The sequence below is a fragment of the Leptosomus discolor genome, chromosome 7, assembly GCF_034619465.1.
Source record: "Leptosomus discolor isolate bLepDis1 chromosome 7, bLepDis1.hap2, whole genome shotgun sequence".
Classification (NCBI taxonomy): domain Eukaryota; kingdom Metazoa; phylum Chordata; class Aves; order Leptosomiformes; family Leptosomidae; genus Leptosomus; species Leptosomus discolor.
The window spans coordinates 47,782,702-47,801,624 of record NC_141397.1 but is presented as its reverse complement, the minus strand read 5'-3'; the positions used below and the strand labels follow the sequence as shown (position 1 = coordinate 47,801,624).

The 18,923-nt window shown below is 41.6% G+C and overlaps 2 protein-coding genes across 2 annotated transcripts; both read left to right on the top strand.

Moving 5' to 3' along the window:
• The first annotated feature begins 343 nt into the window (after nucleotides 1-343).
• LOC104341360 (thiamine transporter 2) lies at nucleotides 344-6,609 on the top strand. Its single transcript, XM_086468149.1, has 5 exons — nucleotides 344-514; nucleotides 845-1,661; nucleotides 3,141-3,333; nucleotides 4,890-5,031; nucleotides 6,430-6,609. Exons 1-5 carry the CDS (start codon nucleotides 365-367, stop codon nucleotides 6,607-6,609), a joined length of 1,482 nt encoding a protein of 493 aa, XP_086324275.1. The 5' UTR covers nucleotides 344-364.
• A 4,949-nt stretch (nucleotides 6,610-11,558) lies between these two features.
• Nucleotides 11,559-18,447, top strand: LOC104348172 (thiamine transporter 2). The gene is made up of 5 exons (XM_086468141.1): nucleotides 11,559-11,708; nucleotides 13,436-14,252; nucleotides 16,373-16,565; nucleotides 17,101-17,242; nucleotides 18,325-18,447. The coding sequence occupies exons 1-5, from the start codon at nucleotides 11,559-11,561 to the stop codon at nucleotides 18,445-18,447; spliced, it is 1,425 nt and encodes a 474-aa protein (XP_086324267.1).
• The last annotated feature ends 476 nt before the right edge of the window (nucleotides 18,448-18,923 follow it).

Sequence of the window (18,923 nt, the reverse complement as noted above, 5' to 3'; positions counted from 1 at the left end):
GCTCAATAAGGTGTCTGGCTGTGATCAGTCATGGTGTCAAGGGAAATCTCAGTGCTCAGCTATCCTCAGCAACTTTTCTCTAGAAGGGCTTTTCCTGTGTTTAGTTTTGACAGGGTAATTTGTCTCCCAGTTAAAGATCTTGCAAGTCATTCTTTATACAATGTCTACAAAGAGAAACAGCAGACAAACGTAAGGAAAAGCTGTTCACTTTAAAGTTAGGAAGAAAAATGTTTCCCAACTGGCATCCCCTAAAGAGCACTTCTTAGCATTAGAAACCACAAAATAAAAACCAATTCCAAGACATCTTGTGTTTACGTGGGCAGTATCATCCTTCTAATTTCTCCTTAGCTTTGCTGCAGAGGCCATGGGCTGCTGGAAGCAAGAAAAGACCAACACCTGGACTTTTCCCACCCTGATCCTCTGCCTCTATGGATTCTTCTACATGATGAAACCATCAGAACCTTTCCTAACACCCTATCTAACAGGACCAGATAAAAACCTCACCATAGATGAGGTATGGTTTTACTCTGCCTTTTCTTCTATATAAAGCAGCAAAACTGAAAAATAGAACTTTAAACAAAGCTTTTAAAGAGAAAAACCAAAAAAGCACAACTGTAACTAGCTTTGGGAGGTCACAATTTGCAGCAGATGGCATAAATAAAAGATCCATTTAATGGATTAAAATCCATTTGCCTGCTTAACAGTCACATGCCACTTTGGTGTGGTTATATATTTTATGAATTCCTTCAGAGCAAAAACTTCCCTCTACAAAGGCATTTAAAATAAGCAGACTTTGTTTCCCCAGGAGTAACAACACAGAGGCTTCCTCTTTTATTCTCTCTAGGTTACCAACCAGATTCTCCCAGTCTGGACGTACTCCTACCTTGCACTCCTTTTCCCAGTCTTCCTGATGACAGACTACGTGCGCTACAAGCCCGTCCTCCTCCTCCAGGGCATCAGCTTCATCCTCACATGGCTCTTGCTCCTCTTCGCACACGGAGTGGCGGCCATGCAGGTGGTGGAATTCTTCTACGGGATGGTGACAGCCACCGAGGTCGCCTATTACGCCTACATCTACAGCGTTGTCAGCACCCATCACTACCAGAGGGTGACGAGCTATTGCAGGAGTATCACTCTTGTCGCAGCCACCGTTGCTGCCGTGCTGGGACAGCTCCTGGTTTCCTTAGCAGATGTATCCTACTTCCACCTTAACGCCATCACTTTGGCTTCCGTGTCCCTGGCATTCGTGTGCTCTTTTTTCCTCCCAATGCCCCAAAAGAGCATGTTCTTCCACAGGAAAGATGTCCCAGAAACTCTCCCAGGACCAGATAAAGTTGTGGCCACACTCGGCCCCAACAGGCCATCGAGCTGCCAAGAGGACAAGAGCTCCGTATCTGCTGACAGGAGACCAACACCCGAACAGCAGGCTGGTCGTGCCGAGCCCCAGAATCACGCGCTCAGGGTACTGGTGCAGCTGAGCAAGGACCTGCGGGATTGCTACAGCTCTAGGAAGCTTCTGTGCTGGTCCCTGTGGTGGGGTCTGGCTACAGCAGGCTTTAACCAGGTTCTGAATTACATCCAAGTGCTGTGGGACTTCAGAGCCCCCTCGCACAGCTCTGCAGTCTACAATGGAGCTGTTGAAGCAATAGCAACTTTTCTGAGTAAGTTAGTGTCTAAGTATCAACCACAAATGCAGCCTCTAAAGTTTTGCATTAGAACACTTCAAGTGCCATTCCATTGCAGACACTCCAGGAAGCCACTGTATGCATTGTGCATTCAAGACCTCGTTCTTTGATGCACGAAGCAGTTCAAATGCGAGCTCTGCTATTTGTCTTTAGGAGTGGGACACCCAACTGTATCCTACCAGTACATAGAGAGCATAAAAGTCACCCAGACTTTACAACGAGCTGCTAAGTCCATTCAGAGGCACCCGTGTTTCTTTGGATGAGGTTGTTGGGGTTTGTAACCTGCCCCCCCCCCCCAAGTATCACACTGTTCCCATAACAATGCTTACACAGATAAGAGAAGTTTTTCATAAATATTTTACAAAAAAAACCCCATCATCCTCTCATTAAGATCTTTTTCTAGTGCAGGACAGAAAGAAGAATTTTAGTCATTCCAAGATAAGAGATTTGCAAAAAAAAGACCTTACTGAATTCATTATGCTACTGACATTAACCATTATAGTTCTGCACTGGAAGCGGATGCCCACACCATGTAAGTTATCTTATCAAAAGGTAACATTGGAGGACACCACCCTAACCTGGCACTGTTTCACATATTTGTATCGTGCTGCTGTAGAGAAGTTGCACAAGACATTGATCAAACAGGGAAAATAAATGTGTCTACATCATACCTGTTCATTCAAGTTACCCTTACAGTCATTAAGGAGAAACAGATACTTCTAAGATTAAAAGTTACTTTCATCTTGAGGTAAGAAACTAAATAGACAAACTGAATCACAAATTAGGAGCACTTAACTCCTGTAGTGTCTGCTCCTTGATCAATTCCTCTCTCTCATGGAGTTGCCTTTTTCTCAGCATAGAGGTGTAGAAGTTTTAAAATTGTATGAGACCCCCAAGATGGACAGTCAGGTGGCTTACCTTCATAACAGAGGCATCTTTGTAGCAGGCCCACCAAAAGCAAACAGTGCCTATCCTTTCCTGTGTCCCTGAGTATACTCACTTGATACCTCACAAAACTCCCTTTTTTGACAGCTGAGCCGCACAGAGCTAAACTGTTAAGCTAGGAGGTTTACTAGTTTAGCTATAAAGTAAGCTAGTAGAAGTTGGAAGAATTATGCTTCTTGAGCTCCAAACCATGTTCCTAATTCTCTCCCTAGAGATTCATGCTGGGTACAGACAGCTAAATAATGAATCCTTCTACATAACAGTTTATCCTGTGAAGCAGAATAAAACATTAAGAAAGGAATGGCAGAGACTTGATTTGTGCAGTTGTCTAAAAATGACCAGTCATCTGCACGACTTCAGAAGTGATGAAAAATGCTTTCAAAACACTTCAGAATGGCTCTGCTTCATTATTCATCTTTGCCTTTCAGCATGTGAGGTTGGCAAGACTTGGCAATATAGGCTATAGAACAGACAAAACATTTACATGGGTTTTTCTTCCTGTTTTTCTAGGCTCGGTAACATCTTTCATAGTACAATATATGAAAATTAACTGGGACCTTTTTGGAGAACTGGCTTTAGGGATCTTCTCTGCAATAGATGCTGGTTCTCTATTTCTCATGCACTTCACTACCAACATCTGGGCATGCTACGCCGGCTATCTCATTTTCAAAGCATGCTATATGCTCCTCATAACAATAGCAACGTAAGTATAAAACTTTACAGTGCTGCCATTATGCACAGAATACTAATTGTACTTTAAGTTTACTTGGGTATCCCTCCTTTTACTCAGAGGTAGCTGATTTAATGCTAGACATAGCTGTTTAGGTAAAGACAGGGACACTTAAATGTCTAGTCATGTTGGTTTTTTTCTTCTGAACAGCCATAAAAGAAAAATTATCAACATTGAACATTTACCTAGGCAGGAATTAAACAAGGTATCTTTATTACTAAAGGCAACGGTAACAGCAAATCATATAAGCTATCTTCCTCCGTCCTGGCATGGAAGATGCCAAGTGAACAATAAGGACAAGCATGCCTTGACAGCCATCTTTGAAGATCCCCTTATGTGTAGGCCACCTTGCTGATATACTTTTCAGCATGCTATGAACTGCATGAACGCAAGAAGAGATTTGGTATAGAGTGTTCCCCAATGTGAGTGTATACGTCTAATCCTTAGTGATATAATGATGTAAAGGAGGGAAAAAAAAAGAAAACATTAGCCTTATAAACTCGGACAAGATCTTAGGAGACCAAGCTATTCTGTTGTCAGCAACAGAAAAATATAAATAATAACAATTATTATATATAATCGATGTAATAAATACAAAATATTACTCATTTTATTGATTGGAAGGTCTTTAGACATACCACACTATTTCATTAACAAAAATACCAGATGCATTTTTATGTCAAAACACAAAATTATTCAGATACCATTTTAAAAACCTGATAAACTATAACGCATGACAAGATTATGCCTGTGTTAAATGAAGCCAAGTGATTCCTCTATTTTCATTTTGGTGGACTGCTAGTACATTACAGTGCATCACATATAGACTATTTCAACATATTCTACCAAAAGAAAGTAAAAGCTTGCACAAAACAACCCAGCTAAAAATCAACAAAAGAGTACTGCAGGAATAACACCCTTTTGATCAGACAGAAACTTTGGAGGTAAATATTGCAAGGACAGATGTTCTGACTATTGTCAGAAAAGATACTGAAAAGAATATCTACAGGCTCTTGACAGAAATAAACAGTATGCTACCTCCACTGTCAAGCCACAAAGCAAAAAGGAATTCACATCATCACAGAAATGTTGGTTAGAAGGTACCCATAGAGACCTTCTCATCTAACCTCCCAGCCAGGGCAGAACTCCTGCCAGTGCCAGATCAGGTCATGGCTTTATCTGGCCAGGTCTTCGAAAGCCTCCAACCATGGAGACTTTACAACTTGTCTAGCACAGTCTGTGAAAGCAGAGAAGAAACAAAAGGGGAAGGTTAGAGATCTGATGTTCTACTAGATAAAGCAAATCACCTGATAAGATGGTTTGGAAAAGCAACACAGACAAGTACAAAACCATCAAAACACACAATAGCAGTCAAAACTTGTTTTAGAGAAAGCAAGGAAGAAAACAAATGAAGCACCATTTATTCTATCCTTGATATATCATCTGCATGAATCATTTCTCTTCAATTAATTGGAGAGCAATAGCTTTCCACCCAATGTGAAGTAACTGACCTGCTAGTTGCACATTAGGTACCAGATCGCAGTCAGTCTGAGCATGGAACGCTATGCCTTGATGTTTGGATTCAACAACTTCATTGCACTGGTGATTCAGACTGTTCTTACAGTAGTCGTCGTGGATTCGAGAGGCCTGGGACTGGACATAGTGACTCAGGTAAGGGCCATTAACTTCCTATTTACTGCTTAGCCAATTCACCTTCAAAAGTTTACCAAGAATGAAATTGCTATGCTAAAAGACAATTCCCTCCTTCTATAGAAATCTAGGGAGATCTTGCTCTTCCCTCTTCACTACAAGGGTGGTGAGGCACTGGAACAGGTTGCCCAGAGCAACTATGGCTGCCCTCTCCCTGGCTGTGTTCAAGGCCGGGCTGGATGGGGCTTTGAGCAATCTGGTCTAGTGTCCCTGCCCATGGGGGGGGGAGGGGTGGTGGGTGGGTGTGGAACTAGATGATCTTTAAGGTCCCTTCCAACCCAACCCAAACTATTCTATGATTCTACAATTCTCCCTTTTTGCCTTTTAGTGCAGGATTTAGGATTACAGATCCTGGTCTTTGACTTTTTAAAGGCAGACACACCAGAACATAAATAATCAGGCCCTGCTATCTGACCAGCTTTTGCTAATTAACAGGACACTGAATAACATCCTCTCTGCCCAAAAATTCAGGCTGGTTCTCTCAGATGCAGAATCAACATGACCACATGTTGTTAGGGGAGTTCAAGACCATGAAACAGAGCCTGGATTATTTGAGTTACTTCAGCTCAAGTGAAAACAATACCTGCCTTCTAGTTCCAGCTCAGGAGCAAATGTGGTCTGCATCTCAATGTGAATAAGAGTTTTCTGCCTGTAGTTTGGGCACTTAATTTGAGGTGGGATCTCACAGTGTCCCTAACTTCACTCAGCCCAATTCCACTCATGCTGGAGTCAACTGAAAGGTACTGACTTCTGCATTTTCTCAGATGGGATCTCAGCTGAAGCAGCTTCCTGCTGAAGAAGACTAAAGCTATTCAGATATTCTGCACAGAGAAAGCAAAAGTTACTTTAAAAGATTAAATTAAATACTAAAAATTAAACTTTAAGATTAAGGACAGGAATACATAGGACTTCATAAATAGCCTTGCCACTGTTGTTGGAAGTACTGGTACAAAGTCATTGTATATTTAGTGAAGCCAGTGTGGTGACAGCACTGAAATGTACAAGAGCAAAAACGGACCAACTTGGACTCTTGTCTTACATTATTTATGACTATGTGGGTAGTGAAACTACTTGTACATTTTGCACTAATAGAAAAAATCCTGTTCCTATCCCTCCCCCCCTCTGATGTTTATTAAGAGCACAGGGATTGGAAGCAAGGGGCAGTTCCTCATCCCTCAAAGATCTGCTGTTCGCTGGAAAAAGCTAAGATTTTTCTTAATCACAAAGCAAAAACTGAAATATAGAGAAACTGTGCCAGAACACAGGTAAACAAAACAGTGTGTGTCATCTCCAGAAGCAGCAGTGTTTCCCTAATGTGTTTTTCATTAATTCTACCACCTTTTTCTCTCCCCCTCCCAGTTTTTAATTTATGGCAGCTACTTTGCAGTCACAGCTGGGATTTTCTTGATCAGAAGCATTTGCATGCTTGTCTCAAGTAAATGCAAAAGGAAAATAGCAAGATCTTGCAAAGAGCATCTGAACCATGCTGAACACGAATCAAAAGAGCAGATTGTGACTGGCTATACGACATGGCTGTAGGTGTCAGACAGGCTCACGTGGCCAGGCCCTCGTGGGAGAAGAGCTCCTATTGCAGCATGCAGAGAACAGCACTGCAAGATGAACGTACAACCCAGCCCTCAACAGCTACACTGACTCACTACCGCACTTCATTACAGCATGCGCCAGCTAAGAGATCACCATAATGGCACTGTGCCAAGAAGAAAGAATAAATTGCTTTAGATCCTTATTTACGTGCCCATAAATAGATTAACAGCAGCAACTTACACATGAGAAAAGAGCAACCACCTTAGCACCCCACCACACACAGCGGCAAAGATCAGACTTCACCCTGCCTTGCTTGTTCTAGCTCTTGTATTCGGCATTGGCAAGCTGCTTCCCTGCACATTTGCTCATGCATGTGGGCGAGGGGTCTATCCCTGGCTTTACACATCTTGTTCTGAACCAAGGAAGAAGGGGTTGCGTTTGCATCATTATATTCTTTCCCACCTAACTAGAGGCGATCCAGTGACAGACTCCTCCCTTCTAATTTAAAAGTCCACATCAGAAGCAGGCCTTCTGCACGCAACAGTGCGGAAAAGCAGTTTGCTCAACCCATCCAAGATGTTCACTAAAACACTGCTAAGGCACAGTTGTTGCTTGACCCACATCTGAAAGCTGCAACCTAAACACTGTGCTGAATCCACAACAGTCTCAGCCTAGAGGGAAAAGCTTAAGAGCTAAAATGAAATGAAAGAGCCACACTCCTTTCCTTGTGCTTCCACTAAAATTAAGTTCAGGACTGAATGTCTTCCTGTTTCAACAGGAAAAGAAAAAAATACCAAAGGGATTGAGTAGTATGGACTAAAGCCAGAGAAGTACGTTGCAGAGAAATTTGACTGATTCAGCACAGAAAATTCCAGATTAACACAAATATCCAAGAGGATTCATAATGGAAACAGCAAGCAAGCATCATGTGTGCTTTTGAGTGCCAAACGAAGGAGGGCCACTGACCTTGGCCAAGGATTTGGCAGTGTCAGCATCTCAGAATTTATCAAGAAGTTTCAAATCCTACAGCTAATTTAGTTCAGCATAAAGGACAGTGAGTCCAGAAGAAAGAGACTATAAATGAGTCTGTATAGTGAATGCCTAGTAAAGTTATTTCTGTACTGCTCTCTGCTTCTAGCTTCGATACCTATCCGTAAGTAATAAAAACAGAAAATACATAGCATTTACAGAATAGTATTTTTCCTGTAGAGACACAAGCTATCATTTGTACAGACTTATGTGCTTTTCATACAGTTGTCACATGCTGCAACTAGACAAGCTGCCCAGAGGCAAGAGCAGGCAGGAGAGAAGCAATTTGTTTCAAGTCACAAGAAGAATCAGTAGGATTTGACTAAATGAACCCAGCTAATCTCCTAGGCTTTCTGTTCGCTATCATACATTGTGTGGACATTCTCTGTTGTAAACTGCCTCTAAGCAGAACAGCTTAACCGATGCAGGTGTAGAAGCAGGAGACATGCTTAGTCTCCACTAAGCAGTAAGTATCTCTTATTACTGCAGAACTGAGGGCATGATATTCCTGCCTGAAGAAACAGGGATGAAGTCCAGTAGAGCAAGGGCTGGCTTGTTTTACTTTTTCTTGTGAGAAGGAAGGTGCCAGTCCTGGACTAGCAGCTAACTAGAGTTTGTGCTTAAATGAAAAAGAACAACTTGGTATTTCCAGCTCCACAGTCTCAAAGTGCCTTTGGTACAGAAATTAACAAGTACTCCTCTCTGTGAATCAGAAAAAAAGGAATCAGTAACATGTGAAACTTCTTGCTATTATTAAAAAGAAAAATGGCAGTAGCGAGCTGTAGGAAAGGAGCTACAAAAACTAGTAGAAATAACCATTAAAATTCTTCCGTCCTGAACTGGTAAGACATGTTGCCTTCCACGTACATGGGATGCCACTAAGGAGCAAAGGAACCAAGTAGACAATGTATTTGGTTTGCAGGCACAGAGAATACTATCTTCAGAAAAGAGATTATGACTTTAAAAAAAATCTATTCCTATTCACTTGAATTTCCACAAGAAAGATTCTGAGGTTGGGAGCTGGGGGAGGAAAAGGGCAGCTCTTAGTAAGTGTTAGGAAGGACATGACACATTGGACACAGAAACAACAGCAAGAGAAAGGTAAGACTTTACATCACCCTGGTTTTTTAGCTTCAGATCAGTATTAACCCAGCAATCAGTTAAGATATTTCATCCAAAACACTAAGATGCACACATCTACCTGTGTGTTCTTATACATACACACACACTGTCCAGACAGGAGATAGTTGAGGCTTGGCAGGTTATTAACAAGGCTGTAACCACAGGCTCTAGTTCTGCAGGAACAAGACAACTTTGAGCAAATCCACATCTCCTTGCAGCTTTTAGTGTTGCTTATCTTTCTCCCACAATGCTAAAGGATTCCATTTAAGTATGAAAATCCAGAGCTAAGCCCATTGCTCCCCACAGCTACAACTCCCTCAAAATAAGACACTAACTACCTTTGAAACAGTAGGGGGTTTGGGCATAAGTCTTCCATGAAGACACAATCCAGGAAGCTGATAGGGCCAGTTCTGGCCAACAAGGCAGCAAACAAAATGTATCTTAGTGTTCAAAGCAAACAGCTATTAATCAAGCACTGTGCGGGTTACCAGAGGAATGCTAGTCAGCATCCACCTTTCAGCAGGCCAGCAGACCTACCCAGCAGCATCTTCTCCTTTCTCAGAAGCCATTGGTAAAGAAAGAGAACGAAGCACAAAGGCAAGGCTGGCTTTCCTGAACACTTGTCTGCCTGGTTGCACTACACATTCCCAGCAGTGCAAGAACCTTCTGTACCTGCAGAACAAGCCCAGGCTCTGTCCAGCTCACAAAGCTGCTCTGGGTAGCACGTGGCCCCTGACAGGGCTACAGCATTTGCTCAGTGTCAACACAGATCCTGCCAACAGGCTTCAGAGTCAACTCCATCCTCTGATGAGCCTTGGAAGATGTAGGGAGTCCAAACTAAAAAAAAATGGGTAAAGGAAAGCAAAGCAGCAGCATTTCTCTGAAGCAGTTTTGATTATTTTTTTTTAGCTTAGAAGCTGCTTCTTGTCCATTTGTCCTTAAGAGACAAATTGGTCCTTACATAGAAGTAACTCCTGGCCAACCAATAGTACAAGATATTCAGTATCTCGCCTCCCCACACCCCCAGCAAAGCCAGGACAGTCAGAAGAGACCACGTGAGCCCAGAGGCAACTGTGCTATGCACAGGGGAGAGTCACTGTCAGCCCAAACTGTAAAATGGGTGCTGTGTCTTAGCCACGAATCAGAGACCAGAGCTTTTAAAGGTATTTATTAACACAAAAAGACAATCAAGTGATTGCTTTCCTGCCATGTCATGAGAGCATGATATTCCTGCTACTCTGAGTCTTAAAGCTTTATCTCAAAATTATAACTCAGTTTGCTGACAAAACTTGTAAAGGAGAAAGCTTCCTCTGCGATCTTCATGGACAAGTTCTGCAAGCAAGAAGAGCTGTGACGAATTATTATTATTTAAATTCTGTTAACATTTTATCAAGTTTAGAAAGAAATTTTAGAGAAAAAAGGAAAAGACAGAAATTTCTTACTATTTCCAATCCTCAAGGGTGGTTTCTGACCTCTCTTCTACAAGACAAAGTCATCCTAGGAAGAAAATGCACATGAATCCATAGCAAATGCACCACAGCCACAGCTTTGACAGGTAATTCATTAGCTTCAGAGTTGTTTGGAATTGTGCTGGCCACTCAATTGCTCAGTGCATTTGGAAGTGATGTAGGATTTATGCTGACGTTATTGATCAGTGCAGGGTTTAATGTATTTTTAGTTTGAACAGAAAACAGATATCTAAAGATTTCAAAGCAGATGTCAAGTTAAGGATAATACAGGCTGTATTTTATATACAATGATTTGTAAGAGAAAGATGATAATCAGAGGCAATAATTTAAAATCGAGTTTCAAGGTTAGGGCTTGTTTTTGTAACATTCCTCTGAGGTCACAAATACTGCCTTAATAACATACTATTTATGCCAAGTTTTAATAAATTCAATCTCACTGTACAAGTAGAAGCACTTTTGAAAAAGTGCCTGCTATAAAATGGAACTCAACAATATGAAGAAATAGCTTGTAACAGCTCGATTAAACATCAGTCGATGCTTTGCTTTCATTTTCTTATGTTTCAGAACATTCTTGTTGCACTTAGTTTTCCAGGAACAGTGGAACTGACTTTTTAACACAAGTAAAATAAGCTTGAAAAAACAAAATCTCTTTAGACTTTTTTACTGCCAACTAAGGCAAAGAAACAAGTCTCATTCTTTTCCTTGTGATCATCACTTTCAAGAGTGAAGCCAAGCTGCTTCTTTTCTAAGTCTGAACAGGTACCATGAACAGATAGTTTCTGCATCTTTCTTTACCCACTCAAATGACTGGAGTGCAAGCAACATGATGAGTATTACAGCATTTTGAAGAAACAGAGCTCACAGTGGGTTGTGAGATGGCTGGTGGCTTTTATTGTCTGCAAAAAGGCTTGTGCTTCTGTTGTTCCACTTGGCTCTTGGGCTGCAAATCAACAGAAAAAAGCCTTCTTGAGCATGCTGAGAATGAGCTTTAATCACACAGTTCGCCCACTCATTTATTTGGAAGCAAGACTATGATGGAACTTTATTCTTCCACTACAATACATCCCCTTAATTCTGTCATTAAGAACAACCTTTGACAGATGATAGAGACTGGAGTTTGCCACCCCCACTGCACTTTGGTCCAAGTTGTTCATTTACAAGCTGCACCTGTGATTACTGGCAGGTTTAGTAAGAGAAACATTAGCTGAAGTAGGGCTAGTTAAAAAGTAAACCTGCAAATTAATTTTTACCAACTGTGAAAAGCATCTTTATAAAATTCCTGGTGTGTTCATTTCTTCAGTTTGGGGGTTTTTTTGGTAGACTATGGATTGCCGGAAGGGAACTGTAGGCCGCAGCTGGATTTATCCCATGCTGATCATCTGTGCGAATGGATTTTTCTCCACAATGAGGCCATCGGAATCTTTTCTCACTCCTTATCTAACCGGACCAGACAAAAACCTAACAATTGAAGAGGTATGTAACTACTCTCTTAAGTAATAATTAGAATGCTTAAAGCATTAGGTCTTACAGCAATAACTGAAGGGGGGGTGAAATGTTCAATAATACAGGTGTATTTTATCTATAGACTCATATTTAAGATGTTTTCTAGAAAAGAGGAGTCACTCCTTTTGCAGAAGATCAAAACTTTAAAGTCCCTACATTCTTAGCACTTTGACACCACTTTGGTGGTTGTTTAAGAAAGTGTTATTTTCAGCAAAATCAGGTCAGCTAATTGCACCTCGAACCCCAGAGGAGGGGCAACACTAAGATTTGTTTAAACTTATCCTGGAATTGGTTACACTGACAGTGACATAGTGATGGCAAATCATAAGAAAACCAAGCAGACTCCCCCTTATGAGCTGTTAGATTATTACCTACATTACAGGGTTGTTTTATGCATTTATGAATCTGCAGAAGTCAGGTTCACATTCAAAAATTTTTTTTTTTTTATAAAAGCATGCACTGCAAGTTTCCTTGCTCTGCTCCTCTGCTCAGCACTGGCTGCTTCAGGAATACACTTCCCCATGGGGACATAGTTAACAAGTGATTGAGTCACAGAGCTAATGGTAAAATTAGAAAACACAAGCTTGGTACACCCACATACAGCTAATACGGAGAACAGTCATTCCTGATGTGCAGTAGCAAGTGTTAAGGCAGAATATGCTAGCATAGCAAGAACCCAAAGTTTCCTCCAAAAAAAGATATTTGGGGGTTCCCCCCCCCTTTTTATTTTTAATCACAAAGGGGATACCTTAATCTGATTTCAGCAAGAATCCTTAACTCAAAAGTAAGCATAGTATGGATACTAGCTCTTTCAGCCAAACTCATCTCCAGTGAGCTCCATTAAGTTTCAGTTAAACACTTAAAATTTTAATTAAAATTCAGAGAAACAAAGAAAGTTACCCCAAAAGATATAGTGAACCTCCTGCTCACCATGCAACTCACTCCAGTACCAATTCAAGAGTAAAAAGATAACCACCTACTACTGTTCCTCCAGCATTTGAAATAATTCCTTTCTAGCCTAATTGCTTCAGCAGAGAACAAGTGAGTGTAACTGGACAGCCTTGCAGGTCCAGCAAATACTGGAGAAGACCTCCCCAAAACAGGCAACTTGCACATCACAAAGTGAGTTTTTTCTATGACTGTATCTAGAAAGGGGTTTCCCCCCCAAAGCTGTAGTCAAGCTGCCTGGGCACGCACTGAGCTTTAGTGGCAACAGTAAACAGCACCTTCCACCTGAATGCAGAGTAGCTTCAGAAAAAGAGAAAGAATTTCTTTTCAGAGCATCTATCTATTGAAGACCAATACAAACTTACCGAAATACTGTTCCATCAGACTTGTTTACTTCTGACACCTTAAATTTGAAGAAAAGAGGTGAAGATAATGTAGTTATCACCTACACACTCACTCTATGCAGTTGCAGTTTGCCCATCCTAAAAGGCACACCCATTTTTTCCTAATTCTAACAAAGGAGAGAGGTGACCAAACGCATACAATGACTCATGTAAGAGTTAAAACTAAATAGGCATTGATGTTCAGGTTTGCAATTTAAGGCGGTTCAAGTCCACACAATTCGTACAATTCAATGTTTCCTGTCACCACAACTACACTTCTTCAACACCACTGTCAAGCTTCCTAAGCTTCAAAACCAACATTTTAAATGTATTTTTAAAAACTATCTCCTCTTTTATTCCCTCTAGGTTACCAACCAGATTCTCCCAGTCTGGACGTACTCCTACCTTGCACTCCTTTTCCCAGTCTTCCTGATGACAGACTACGTGCGCTACAAGCCCGTCCTCCTCCTCCAGGGCATCAGCTTCATCCTCACATGGCTCTTGCTCCTCTTCGCACACGGAGTGGCGGCCATGCAGGTGGTGGAATTCTTCTACGGGATGGTGACAGCCACCGAGGTCGCCTATTACGCCTACATCTACAGCGTTGTCAGCACCCATCACTACCAGAGGGTGACGAGCTATTGCAGGAGTATCACTCTTGTCGCAGCCACCGTTGCTGCCGTGCTGGGACAGCTCCTGGTTTCCTTAGCAGATGTATCCTACTTCCACCTTAACGCCATCACTTTGGCTTCCGTGTCCCTGGCATTCGTGTGCTCTTTTTTCCTCCCAATGCCCCAAAAGAGCATGTTCTTCCACAGGAAAGATGTCCCAGAAACTCTCCCAGGACCAGATAAAGTTGTGGCCACACTCGGCCCCAACAGGCCATCGAGCTGCCAAGAGGACAAGAGCTCCGTATCTGCTGACAGGAGACCAACACCCGAACAGCAGGCTGGTCGTGCCGAGCCCCAGAATCACGCGCTCAGGGTACTGGTGCAGCTGAGCAAGGACCTGCGGGATTGCTACAGCTCTAGGAAGCTTCTGTGCTGGTCCCTGTGGTGGGCTCTGGCTACAGCAGGCTTTAACCAGGTTCTGAATTACATCCAAGTGCTGTGGGACTTCAGAGCCCCCTCGCACAGCTCTGCAGTCTACAATGGAGCTGTTGAAGCAATAGCAACTTTTTTAGGTAAGCGAAAGATGATTAGCAACTACTTTAACCCATCCTGTGCTGATGGCATTCTTCAGCAATGTCTCTGGTTCCTTTCTGTTTATCTCCTATGAGGACCAAGGTCAACAGCTGCCAACATGTAACACCCAAACAAAGTGTGCAAAGCATGTTTTTACTATATCAGTAGGGTCTTCAAAAATAATCTTAAATATAGATACAAGCTATTCCTTCTTAGGGGAGCCTCATTCCAAAGTGTTTTAACAGTTAAAAGTTCACGGCTCTGTTTAGACCATGAATTTAACCCCAAGTAAGCAGTTCAGTAACACTGTGCAATGACACCTTGCCTATTCCTCCCTCAAATACACCTTAAGCTAAGCGGTTTAAGAATTAAAAGAGCTATTAACAGACACACAGCTCTAGATGGTCTGTTTAGACAGTGGATTCAAGATTATTTCAGGATGAGCGTTCCTGAACAAATACTCTGACTGCATCTGTATCCTGATCAATGAGCTGGATACGACATACAAGGAGAGACAGAGAAAGCTGTAACTGTTTAGCCTTGAGAAAACAAGGTATCTTATTAATTTGCATAAAGACTTGAAGGGGAAGAGTAAAGAGGACAAAGCCAGACTCTTCCCAGTGGTGCCCAGTGACAGGACAAGAGGCAAGGGGCACAAATTTAAACATCCACTTAAACATACAAGAACATTTTTGTTGTAAGGGTGATTTAACACTGGAACAGGTTGCCCAGAGGCGTGGGCTTTCCATCCTTGGAGATATTCAAAACCTAGTCACCACCCTGAGCAACTTGCTCTAGTTGACCCTACTTTTAGCAGGTCTAGGCAATCTCCAGAGGTCTCTTCCCACCTCAGCCATTCTGTTTCTCATTACAGTTCCTTGGTCCATCAAAATGACATTCCTCTCTGGCCACAGAACAGAAGGCAACTTCATTTAAATAGCTGTGTAGTACCAATGGAGCCTCATTTTCAAGATCACATTTACACAGCTACATCTCCTCCTTCGTATCAGGAGCCCCATCTAACATTTCTACAGCGAACAGTCAGCTTACTCTCCTCTCCCTCCCTGCAATCAGCATGAAAATGCATTTTACCATAAGTACTCCAAAACTTCTCAGACTACTGGTTTCAGCAGTATTCCTAAGGGCCTTCTTGCTTTTTGTGCCCTCTGGCACTTGATGCTGTTTCAGAGTACAGAAAGCACTTGCAGCACTAGTACACTCTGGTTTTAGCAGTGATGGACCAAAGGAGTAGGCCTGCTATGACTTTTTGAATTCTGATGAACACATAAAACCAGCAAATGAAGTCAATTTTGTGCTAGTGTGCTAGCCTGCCTGAAAACTTCTGGGCAACTGGTACTCTGGACTATAACTCATTGCTGTATAATGTGCCTGGACCAGACTTCTCTTTGCATTTGAGCTACTAACCCCAGCATATCAAGTTTCAAAGAGCCTTCAGAAACTTACAGGAGCCTCTGTGTAAAAGGAACATAAAACCCCCTATAGTTGAGTAACATTCTTACAGCAGAAAGTATTTCTCCAGAATTGAGATGGGGAGGAAAGTAAACCTCATCATTATTGTGGAGATTAAAAAAAAACAAAATCAAGGCACTGTTATACCATATTACGCTCAAGGAAGAGTTTTCACTGTAAGTGATGGTCAATAAGGTACTGATGAGTGCAGTGCATAAGAATTTTCACCAGAAACTGAAAAGATGCTTTCATAAAAAAAAAAGCATGAAGGAGTGCAACAGATTTTCATTTCATAAAGATCTTTACATGAAGGAATTAAAACTCTTTTATGCCTATTTGGCAGAAAATGTTTGGTGGGATTTTCTTCTCTTTGCTCACAGTTGTCAAAAAATGGAGTAACAGACTGTATACTGCCGCCTCCAGCCTTAGGCATGAGGCACTGTCTCAGAGTACTTCAGTAAGCCAGGAGAAAAACCCCAAACAAACACAAGACTCCCAACACCACCAACAGAAAGCGTAAGCCACACTGTTACCCAAGCCCATTGTGACCAACAGTCTCAATAGCTCCTGGCATGCTCCATTTACAGTTACGCAATGGCTCTAGAAGGATGAGAATGATTCAGAGTTTCAATCACTTTTAAATTTTTAGGTTCAGCAACATCCATGGCAGTTGGATATGTCAAAGTAAACTGGGATGTTTCTGGAGAACTGGCTCTGGGAATTTTCTCTGCAATGGATGCTGGTTCTCTGTTTCTCATGCACTTTACTGACAACATCTGGGCATGTTATGCTGGTTACCTTGCGTTTAAAGCATGCTATATGCTCCTTATAACAATAGCAACGTAAGTATAATACACAACTCTTCTAATTAAATTGATTTAAATAATTAAGTGTCACATTTTTAAATTTATCGAAGTTTTACTGAAAGCTTCCCTAGAAATAAGATTTATTTTAAAAATTGTTCAGGACAGCAGCACATATTATTTCTAGCTTATATAAAACTATGCTTAAAATTCTATCACTGGACCATTACAATAGGTTACTCCAAGTCAGAAACTACATTATTCTGCATTTAGCTGTTCAGTGATCCATGTACAAGTATTCTCTAAATGATCAAATGAACATACACAGGTCCTTATTTAGGAGAAATATCCACTCAAGTAAAAGATAAGTAGGAGGCACAAAAGTGCCAAAGCCAGAAAAACAAGGGATTTCTGCCAAAATGAAGCTGTTGCAGCTTAATAGCCAAGACTGAAGAGGCTTCATCCTTCAAAGAATCCACTGTGCACATTAATTTGTTCCCAAACTTCCTCCCATAAGTAAATTGCAAACATCCTTGTTCTCTATAGTCTTGTTAACCTGTACATTCATTTCCAGGTTTCAGATCGCTGTCAATCTAAGCATGGAGCGTTATGCTTTGATGTTTGGCTTCAACAACTTTGTCGCACTGGTGATTCAGACAATTTTAACTGTTGTTGTAGTAGATTCAAAAGGTCTAGGACTGGATATCAGCACGCAGGTAAGCTACATTACTCACACTGCTCTCAGTTCCCCTACTCTCCTCCAAAAGAGAGCTCTACTCTTTGGGAAGACCGTAGGTAATGTGCTAGCTCAGGACAGTTACTCACTTGAAAAACAGGCTCATTTAAAGTGAACTGGCAGTAGCTACTACAAGCTACTTGTCCTCTGGTCCTGCCAGTTTTGTATTTCTGCAATAATTTTAGGAATATTTTAATAGAGTAGAAGGGAAAGACCATCACTATTACTCAGTGCTGGTATTTTTTATTTAAAAGGTTTACTATTCACAAGTTTATTGTCAAAATACTCTAAACAGAAGCAGGCTTAAAGGTGATCTACGGGTCTCTTACTAGGGTAAGGCTAAGTTACATAGTTTCACTGGATGCACCCCTAAGGTACTGTAATGCTGAAATTAACCAATTTCATGATTTCCTATGAAATTTCAAAATTTTAAGTTTAAATTTATATACTGAATGAGGTCCAAGTCTGTAGCTTTCATCTTTTCAAAGAGCCAGAAACTGCAAGGCAGCTGTCCTCCTCCCTTACTGAGGTGGGGAGGGGAAGCACGTAACAGTATTCTCTCCCCCTCTTTTTACAACCACAGACTTTATAGAATCATAGAATGGTTTGGGTTGGAAGGGCCTTTAAAGATCATCCAGTTCCAACTCCTGCTGCCATGGTCAGGGACACCTTCCACCAGACCAGGTTGCTCCCAGCCCCATACAGCCTGGCCTTGAACACTGCCAGGGAGGGGGCAGCCACAGGTGCTCTGGGCAACCTGTGCCAGTGTCTCACCACTCCTGCAGAGAAGAGCTTCTTCCTCCTATCTAAATCTCCCCTCTTTCAGTTTGAAACTGTTAGCTCTTGTCCTGTCACTACATTCCCTGGATAAAGAGTCCTATGAAGTCAAGCAGCCAAACTTCCTGAATCCTTTCAAGATGGGATCATTTTGGGGCATTGGTGACAGGGAAGGGAAGGTGGTATGGAAGGTAGTGGAAGGTAATCCGTTAAATTATTCCCTAACAACAATAACAGGTTTTTTTTGACAACTCCTCCTCCTCCCCCCCCACCTCCATTTCCCAGTTTCTCATTTATGGCAGCTACTTTACATTCATAGCTGGAATTTTCCTGATCAGAAGCATATACGCCATTATCTCTATCAAGTGCAGAAACATCAGTGTGGCTGGTGAAAGCATTGGTCATTAACAATATAGAAAAAAGCATGGATGCAAGCAACAGTGCAGAAGGCTGCATCATCTGAACGATGAATTAGAAGAAACACGATGCTCAATCAAGCAAGACTGGTCAATGGTGAAACAGGCTGTTTATGAGCCTACAACATAAAGAGCTTTGTCAACAGGATGATGCATTTTGCCCATTTTCTTCACCAGCAGTTTAATACCAAAGAATCCTCAATCTTCTATTTCAACTCAGATTAGTGATCTGACACAGAAACATCTATTAACACTCAGTGAGCAAAACAAGCAGTACATACAGATGCCTGAACCTCACGACAGAAGAGCTTATAGAACACAACCTTTGAACTTGCACTTCTACTGAGTATTTCAATTACAGGCAATTTAGTTACAGACATAAGACCTTCAAAGATTTCTAGGGAATCTAAAGCTAGTTGCATAAGCAACTGTGTGCACAAAAACATTTATAATCATGGGCAAATAATT

Excerpts from the sequence above, each read along its gene's own strand:
- LOC104341360 (XM_086468149.1), top strand. The coding sequence starts at position 365 with ATGGGCTGCTGGAAGCAAGAAAAGACCAACACCTGGACTTTTCCCACC. Across the intron at positions 3,334-4,889 it reads CTCCTCATAACAATAGCAAC|GTACCAGATCGCAGTCAGTC; the intron begins GTAAGTATAAAA and ends GTTGCACATTAG. Across the intron at positions 5,032-6,429 it reads GACTGGACATAGTGACTCAG|TTTTTAATTTATGGCAGCTA; the intron begins GTAAGGGCCATT and ends TCCCCCTCCCAG.
- LOC104348172 (XM_086468141.1), top strand. The coding sequence starts at position 11,559 with ATGGATTGCCGGAAGGGAACTGTAGGCCGCAGCTGGATTTATCCCATG. Across the intron at positions 11,709-13,435 it reads AAAACCTAACAATTGAAGAG|GTTACCAACCAGATTCTCCC; the intron begins GTATGTAACTAC and ends TATTCCCTCTAG. Across the intron at positions 14,253-16,372 it reads AGCAATAGCAACTTTTTTAG|GTTCAGCAACATCCATGGCA; the intron begins GTAAGCGAAAGA and ends TTAAATTTTTAG.